General features: G+C 39.6%; 1 protein-coding gene across 1 annotated transcript; it reads right to left on the reverse strand.

Moving 5' to 3' along the window:
- Positions 1-6,567: 6,567 nt before the first annotated feature.
- LOC6596672 (gastrula zinc finger protein XlCGF8.2DB) lies at positions 6,568-7,806 on the reverse strand. The gene has a single exon (XM_002021939.2). It carries the CDS (start codon positions 7,786-7,788, stop codon positions 6,793-6,795), a length of 996 nt encoding a protein of 331 aa, XP_002021975.1. The 5' UTR covers positions 7,789-7,806; the 3' UTR covers positions 6,568-6,792.
- Positions 7,807-9,144: the final 1,338 nt, after the last annotated feature.

The raw sequence follows: 9,144 nt of genomic DNA on the forward strand, positions 1-9,144 counted from the left end.
AATGTTTTATTTCAAACTCAATATCTTGGATTTTAATTCTCAATTAAGACTGACTGCATGACCTTTGTCTTGCCGTTCTTATGATTGTTGCTGGTCTTCCTCTGTGGACGTCGCTGACTCTGTATTTCCAAAAATAGCTTATTTACCATTCTTGAACGATGAGCTCTTGGCTGTCGCAATCACATCCTGCCTAGTGCTGACGCCTGTGTTTATACCAGTGTCATTCGATGCGATAATGTTCTACATATTGTGGGTTAGGCTAAGTCCAAACGTGTGGGCTTGGCGGGGGAGCGTCGATGGGTTTCGAGGGGATTATTCCTCCCCACCTAGACTGAAGAGAGGGCCATAATGGAGGTATGGTCGGAACGGAGCTGGAATCCGAATGAAATTGGAGGTCGATGGTTACTTTTCTTCTTTTGATGAATAAAATGCCCGTGCAGGTTAGGCTCCCAGCCAAATATGTTATATGTAGAGATGAGATGGTTTTTGGCTATTGCTCTTATTTCGATGATAGGGGCGTTATCCTGCGTGAAATTTAGGTGTAACGTTTGTAGATTTAACTATTCCATAGGTCTGTTTGTTGTTATGTTAGTTTCGAGTGGTAGTTGAATTTTGATGTCTTCGGTCAATTCGAGTGTGTTGTCTCCATAGGTGATATCGTTGATCTTAATTGTGTAGTTTTCGAATTTTATAGTTTCTGTCCCATTGATTATGGCTTCTTGATCCCATGATGGTGTGACCTTGGTGTTGACTGCGTTGATTAGTACCACTGTGCCTTGTTCTTCTTCCATAATTGATTCGCTTTCGGTTATGTTTGTTGCTTCGCATGACGTCTTTACTCCTTGAAATAATCCTTGTAGACATTTGTATTGGGTTATTTCATTATTCTTTGGGCTTTCGCATATGAACTCTTCTCCTAGTCTTGAACATTTTACATTTGTATGCTTAATATTATTCTTATTATTATATGAAACATATTTTCGAATCTTAAGAATATTCTTTATATTATTATTATTAGGTTTGGTAATCTTTACAAAATCGTTAATAAATCTTCTGTAATATCCTAACAGGCCTAAGAAGGATTTTACTTCCTTTTTGTTCTTTGGAATTGGGAATACCCTGATGGCAGAAAGTTAATTTCGGTTTGGTTTAATTCTTTTATCTGGAACTATGTGCCCTAAGTATTCGATTTCTTTCTTTAAAAATTCTGATTCGTGTCGAGCTCTGGCTGTGCTATCAAGAAACTTCATTAATTACAGGCATAGGATGTTTTTCTTTAATAGTTTTTTCGTTAAGCTTCCTGTAATATATTACTAGTCCCCATTTCTTGGTTTTTGTTGCGTAAAATTTCTTTGATAATAGGAAAACTGGTGTGCTTTCTGCATTTTAGAAAGTTTTTTTTGGATTTCCTGAATTTCTGGTTGGCTGTATCAAATGGTATTTTATATACCGGAATGTCGTTTATTGTCTTGAGTATTTGTTTAAAAACGTTGGTAAAGGATCGATTTTTCTGTTCGTTATACTTTAATTAGATCTGTTTTGATCTGTCTTTGTTCGGAATGAAAAAATCCGGTTCTTTGATCTTTAAAATAGTTTTAGAATTTTCCTCCATCGAATGTGTACCCGAAGATTTGTTGTATTTAGTACACAAGTCTGTTTGGAAGATTGTTGTAGGAATACAGTTTTTTTCTGTTTACAACAGCTTTGATATGTTTAAGAATATCCATACCAATTAATCCATCGAATAGTGAATGGAAATTTACAGTAATGGTGAAAATATAGTGTTGTCGTTGAACTCCGCGATAGGGGAATATGGGTTTTGCATTTTTTTGGTTGTACGTTCAGTGCTGTTTTGATGGAAATTGGGTAGGGTAATTTTATTTGATCTCTATTGTAAATTACTAGTGGTCTTATAAAGGAACGTTCGGCTCCCATGTCTGTCAAAAATTTTAATGCGCTCTTTCTTCCTACGTTAATAGCGATACAAGGGAAAATTGTCCCATAAGCTTTATTTAAGTAGACCGTCGGTTCTTCGAGGCTTTCTGCCGAAAAATTGCATCATCGTTAATGTTATGTAATTCTATTTGCTGGTCACTGTCTTGGACTTCTTCAAAATTTTGTAGGTCTTTTTTGTTCTTGTCGTTGTAGCATCTTTTGTATTGCTGTCTTTCTTCTTTTGGCATAATAGCCGGCATATTCCTTCTTGGTTCCCTGTATTGGTTGTAATATCGTTGGTCAGGGCTTCGTGTATTATTTATCATTGTGTTGTTGTCAGGGCGGTTAAAATCGTTCCTTTGGTTATAATTTGACGTTCGTGGTTTGTCAGTGAATAGTCCTCTTTCCTGTTTCTTCCTATTTTCTAGGTAATATATTTCCCTTTTTTTGATAGCTGCTTCGTACGCTTCTTGTAGTGTTTTGGGGTTCATAGCCTTAATAGTTGGCCCTAGTGGTCCTCTGATCCCTCTTAGGAATTCATTGAGACATAAGTCTTTAACTAGCTCCTTTTTTGTTTTAATACGTGTCGGTTCAGTTTCTTTGGCTTCGGTGAGTCGAAATAATGTCAGTTTTAGTTCGGTGATCTGTTCGTACAATCTTTGAATTGATAGCCCTTTCGTCGATAGCCTATGTAATTCGTACATGAGAGTTGGTTCGTCTCTTTTATCAGAGAAATGCCATATAAGAACTTCTTTAATCTCGTCCCAACTCAAGGTAGCACCTGCAGCATTAACTGCATCATTTGCTTTACCTTCGATCTTGTTTCTAATCGCTCTAAGAAGCACTTTACCATACGGTGTTTGGTCGGTGCCTCTAATAAGGAGGAGAATTTCTTCGACGTTGCTTATAAAATCTGACAGAGTTTTTGAATTTCCATCGTAAGACGGAAGAAATCTGATTGCATCGGGGATCCTCATGGATGCAAAAAAATCTATTGGGCTAATCATATTGGCGTTTTGATTTGGTGGGGGGGAACTTGATGTTGAAGTCATGCTGAGTGGATGTTCTAACCAAGAGATTTCCTGCCCTGTCTGCTCTACTATCTCTCAGGTATTGTTAGTTTTTGATTAGTTTGATTCTATCTTCTGGTCTTTGGGATGAGTAAGTGACTGTAGTGTAATATTGTGTGAGTGTGTGTTGTATCTTATGTATATTTTGTAAATGTAGTTTTGAAAGTGTATACTTTAAGAGGTCTATTCAAATTTCAAGTGCCTTAAAAACTATTTAATTGTATGTGTGTGTGGCAAAACTATTATGCTGATCGCTGTGTATGGTGATATTTGATATGTGTACCTTGCGTAGGTGTTGTGCTCGAAGAGTGCGGCGTTGCTGTGTAAGTCGATATTCAATCTGTGTTGCCTTGATTGCCTGTGTACTGGAAGTCCTAAGGATCCCAATTGTATCTGTAAAGAATTACTTTTATTATTTCTTCTATTTCTTATTTCTGTGTTTCTTTGAAATGGGGCTTTGAATTAAATGTCCCCCCTTTTTTTTTGTTTAATTTTTTACTCTGTTGTCGAGGGATAGGGCAATGAATTTAGTCTCCCACTTTTAATTTATTTGACTCATTTTGTATTTTTTTTCTTAAGATCGGGCAATGAATTTAGTTTCCTTTTTTTATTCTTAAACTCATTTTTCGTGTTCAGTTCGGACAATGAATTTAGTTGACGAATGATTGAATGGATATGCCAACAAATTGGTTCGAATGACTTGTTCGTATCCATCGTGTTTGCTCAGCCGGTCGCGTTGGACTGCGTTATGGGCGTACCGAACGAACGTTACCCTGGCTGACGTGTTTGAGCACACTTTGGGCTATCTCACTAACACAACACCAACAACACTTAAATTCAGCAGATTTAATTAATTTATTTTATGCATTTCTTAATATTTATTACCCCTCTTGTACTCTTTGTATATTTTACTGCTTCTAAGGGTCTTTCATATTTTCATTCACTCTTCTCTTGAACATACAATATTTTTGGGATTCTTTTTAATTTTTTTGTTTTTCATACATTTAAGTTTTCTTTGCATTCTTTCACTTTGTTTTCTTTTCTTTTTGTTTCTAACTTACAAATGTAACCATAATTTTATATCCATTGGTTCTGTCAAAATTATTTTTGACTCCGTTCGACTACGCCAGTTATAGTTGGGAGTTCCTGTGTAGGAGCAGGATGTTCCAGGATTACCAATAAATAAGCTTTGTATAAATGTTAAGTGCAAACAAATTTATTTCAAACTCAATCTCTTTGGTTTGACTTCTCAATTAAGACTGACTGCAAGACCTTTGTCTTGCCGTTCTTGTTATTGTTGCTGGTCTTCCTCTGTCGACGTCGCTGCCTCTGTATTTCCGAGAATTGTTTATGTACCATTCTTGGACGATGAGCTCTTGACTGCCGCAATCACATCCTCCCTAGTGCTGACGCCTGTGTTTATGCAAGTGTAATTCCATGCGACAATGTGCTACATACAAGCCCAATCGTGTGGTCTTAGCGGGGGGAACGTCGAGGGGTGTCGAGGCGGCTAGCGCCGTCTGCCGGAGGAGAACCATACTGACTAAGTATAGGGTATAAATGTAGACTTGCGGTCGCAGCAGCAACTCGCAACGGTCCCCCTTCCTTGCAATGGCAATTTCCACAGTAGGGTCTGGCTTTGCAGCGACTCGAAACTGCAAAAGGGCAGCACGACGATTGTAAGCGGCTTGTAGCTGATTTAAAACGAAAAAGAAGTGATTCTTAAACTGTAAGGTATTGGCATTTAAAGTCTCTGTTACAGCGGGTTTAGAGTAAGGTGCTTTAAAACTGTAATCGCGGCAAATTTAAACATTAGCTCCCTCTGTGGGTGGTCTAGGCCTGGTTGCGTTGGGGGAGAAAAAAGGATAAAGCGTTGATATTTGAACGTCACTTGGCTGATCCGACAGGGTCCTATCAGCTGGAGTCAAAATGAAATTTTAAAATTAAAATGGGTTACAGCAGCAGGATGGTGACAAAATCTTTTTGTTTAAGACCCAAAGTATTTTTGCGACTATTGGAAGAACAGCTGGTTCGACGCACACAAAAATCAAGAGAGTTCCATTAGTCTAGAGTTTAGACCTTCGAGTGCAGTCGGATCGACGTCGTCTTCAACAAAGACTTGTGAAGCCTAAGCGAAAAGCGAAAATTTAATTTCCAAAGGACGGCTCAATTTGTACTATTTTTTTTTCGAGGAGTTCTTAAAAATTAAAATTGCCTCATTTTGACCTCTGTGCCTCGCCATAACTGTAAAAGTGTGCTGAAAGGGTAGAAAATTTCGAGTGTCGTGCGTTCCAATTAGGAGCATTGTCATATGTTCAAATTGTGCCTGTGGAATTTCGGCCCGATGAAAGTGCAAGTGCAATGCTCCAAGAAGGCAGAGGCAAAGACTAGTGGAGCCAAAGACCATCACGAAAAACAGAGATAGAGTCTACGAAGGAGAGAGAGGTCGTTTAAGTCTGTGAAAGAAGAGCCAAAGAGTGAAGAAGAAGAGTGATCCTATGGTATCACGAATATGAAAGGAGAAAATACCAGAAGAACAAACAGTTTTACATACGAGTATATTTGAAAAATGAAGCTATGATCAAAAGAATAGGAGAGTGGAAAGTGGCACGGTAATAAAAGAAAAGTTAAAGAAAGAAGATAAAGATTTACCCAAACATTAAAATAAACGCACTCAATTTATAAGAATAACAATTACAACATCTTGCAGCAGCCATCTGAACGATGTGCAGATGGTGTTTTTGTAGGACGCACTTGTGACATTTCTATTGTAATGATATTTTATACTTTAATAGACTTTAGATACAGGGACTCTAATAGCTACATAATTTCTATACATTTTGTATTCGTTAATTTGTGTCAGGGCTTCCCCAGTGGGAGTGACAGTGCTTTGCATTGACGTCGCACCCTACACCTCGGTTTCCGAGAATACAGGGTTCCTGAATGAGGACTATGTCGGCTCCACCTTTGGCTAGGTGGAGCAGGAGAGCAGCGCATGATGGTGGAGGTTTATCAGCAGGATGTCGTCCGACATCACGAACGATACATCCGACGCCATTTTGACCTACGCTCTTGGGGCCTCCCCTTTCGAATTTCCGGCAGCTTCGGATCTATCTCGACCTCCGGTTGCCTGCCTGTGGAACTTGTAAGGGGATGTGGTCACTTTCTTGCAGCCGCAATCCACTGCTCCGTCAGACTCCTCATTTACGATGAGGATGACATCCTCCACCCTGGCCACCTTCCAATCGGTTGTAGGAAGGTGGGGATTGCAGACCTGCAGTATCCTAAGGATCTTCTCCGGCCTTGCAGACTTGCTGGCTGAGCGTTGTCGCTTACTTGTGCTACCACGACCTTGTTACCAGCCGACCTCACGGTAATTTTGAAGTTTTTAAAGGCGTTAAGGCCTAAAAGTGATGTACATGTACATTATGTACTTATAGGATTCTCCGATCCACATCTGCCAAGCAGAAAGGTTCCATACCCATGTGCCATTTGCCTGTCTCAATGATTTCTTAGAGGAAGAACCGGTCTTTGTGTTTAAGCATTCGATTTATGTACATATGTATTTCAATAATAATACTGTGAGTGTAACGTGCAATGTGGATTATTCTAGTTGTTATTTTGTTCTTGTGTTAAAATTCATTTAAAATGTTCTCTTTTAAGCTCTATCTTAGGGGCTAGGCTAATTTTAGTGATAATTTAAAGACAATGACCAGAAAGGATACGCACAGTACCCTAGAATAATCGTATATATCCGATATCTCGAACATGCTGGATGGTATATGATTTAATTGCAATTCAATTGAAATTCTAATCCATTCTTCGCTTCGGTATCTTTCTTGCGGGTGAACTGGGAGAGCAAGTCACTGAAGTGTGGCTTCTGTCGTTGGATCACCTCGTTGGGGTGCTTCTTGAAATCTATGTGCTGCACCAGATGAGATTTTCTCGAGAAGCCTATGCCGCAGACACTGCAGATGTAGGGCTTACGGGTACTGTGGACATAGAGGTGAGAGTTTCGGTTCTCAAGCCGGCCAAACTGTTTCCCACAGATGTGGCAGCAGTAGGCTTTGATGCTGCTATGGTCCAGCATGTGCTTTTTGAGGTAGGTCGGGTGCGAGAAGCTGGCACCGCACTGCTCGCAGACAAGGTCGCGCAGCTTCTGGTGCACAGTCTTGAGATGCTGTTGGAGCAGCCGCCGGCGGGTGAAACGTCTGTCGGGACAATTAGGGCACTGGTGCAGGGCCTCTTTAAGGTGCTTGGTCCGAATGTGGGCGCTAAGGTTGCTGTTCTGAGCGAAACGAGCCCCGCAATCGGAGCACTCGTACGGCCGGTCGCCGGTGTGGGTGTGCAGATGATCATCGAGCCAGCGGCGTCGCTTGAACTCTTTGCCACACTCCTCGCACGGGAAAATGGACTGCGGCGGACGAATATCCCTTCGCGTTCGCTGATGAATGCGTCGGTGAGCGATGAGCTTCTCGTGACTGGTGAACCGCAGAGGACAACGTGTGCATACCCAGGGCAGGTGGCATGGTGTAACGGAAGGTTCTGGTCTACACTCTCCAGGCTCTAATTCTTCCACTTCTTGCTCTATCATCCAGTCTTCAGGGTCATCCACAGCCTGCTCTGCTTCGTCCTGATGCACCGTCATATCTGCCAACTCTTCTTCGGGTTCTTCTATTATTATTGAGTTGACCCACTCCTGCTCAGAGTCTTTGGACTCCTCACACTCTTCTATCACTGAGTCCCAGTCAAAACTGACATCCTCCAGCGTTTCCATAGCCATTTTTGTTTAGTAATGAGATCCAACAAATATAAAAATAGTTTTTTCGCGTCGCCAAAAGCGTTGCCACATAAGGATTTGGCCAATGCACTAACGCTTCACGCAAAAGGGCTGCCAGATAGCGTTAGTGGAGTAAAACGCACTAGCGCTTTGCTCAAAAATGCGCAAAACTACAAAAAACGTTACTGCTTTATTTAAATTGATTGTTATGCTAAAAAGTGCCCCAATGTGTGCTAGAAAGAACAGAAGACGTTAAACGTTTTGTATTTTAATCAATTGTTATGCAATTTATTCATACGCTATGTAAATATAATTTGTTCACAACTGTTATATAATTACTTTCATTTGTTGGTTTTTTCTTTTTTTGATTTTAAAGCGGCTGCTTTCAACAATTGTTTGGTTTTGTTTTTTTTTCGATTCGTTTTCAATAAATCAATCAATGAATACATCATTACTGTATAATTCACACATTTTGGTTTCTTGGTTTTTCTTCTTAGATGATTCGAGAGAGGCTTGTATTCGTATGTGTGTGTGTGTAAAATTGTAATTCCGTTAACTACAACTACAGAGATGCCTCGAAAACAGACATATACACGAGATCTATCCATTCGTGTATCTTGTTGCGTCAAGGTCTTTTTTTGCTTTTAGAAATGTTAACAAATTTACAGACTTATATTTGGATTACCGTAATCATGTATTTATATGTGTATATATATATACTATATATTATTTATATATGTATAGATGCATTATATAATATGCACTGAAATGATTCAACAGGATCTGCTGGGTTGTTCTTTTTCACAAATCGCTCTGTAGGGGGGAGGAATGGTGGATGATGGATGGGACGTGAAGGGATAATAATGATAGGATAACACTTCTGTGTGTGAGTTGGGGGTGTGTAAAAACCGATTTCTCTAAAATTTGTCTTACTTTCTCGTTTACTTTAGATACGATTTGGGACTATGCTATCCTTATCCCACACATCATTGCAATATCATTTATTAAGATTCTCCTCTTCTTTCGTTAAAGTAAGAAAAAAAAAGTGCACTAGTTTCCCGTTTTGGTATGGCTTAAACATCGTCAAAGCACCCGTTTTTTGTTTACACACTGCTTATATCCTATAATATATATCCATCCCGTCCTGTATTATATACGATCCGTGTATAATTGCATTTTATTTAGTTTGTATTTAAGAATTAATCCCACATTCCGCGCTTTCGATTATTTTGTGTGTGTAGAATGTAAGTTTTTAAATGCTACAAGTAAATGCCTGCCTGCCTGCAAATTATTTGGTATTTCCTCCGTCTGTTCCTCCATTTTAAATCTACATACTTTGGCCTTATCCGCTAGGAGTCA

The sequence above is a fragment of the Drosophila persimilis genome, unplaced genomic scaffold (assembly GCF_003286085.1).
Source record: "Drosophila persimilis strain 14011-0111.01,24,50 unplaced genomic scaffold, DperRS2 tig00000520-arrow-pilon, whole genome shotgun sequence".
Classification (NCBI taxonomy): domain Eukaryota; kingdom Metazoa; phylum Arthropoda; class Insecta; order Diptera; family Drosophilidae; genus Drosophila; species Drosophila persimilis.

Coding starts and splice junctions, on each gene's coding strand:
- LOC6596672 (XM_002021939.2), bottom strand. CDS start 7,788: ATGGCTATGGAAACGCTGGAGGATGTCAGTTTTGACTGGGACTCAGTG.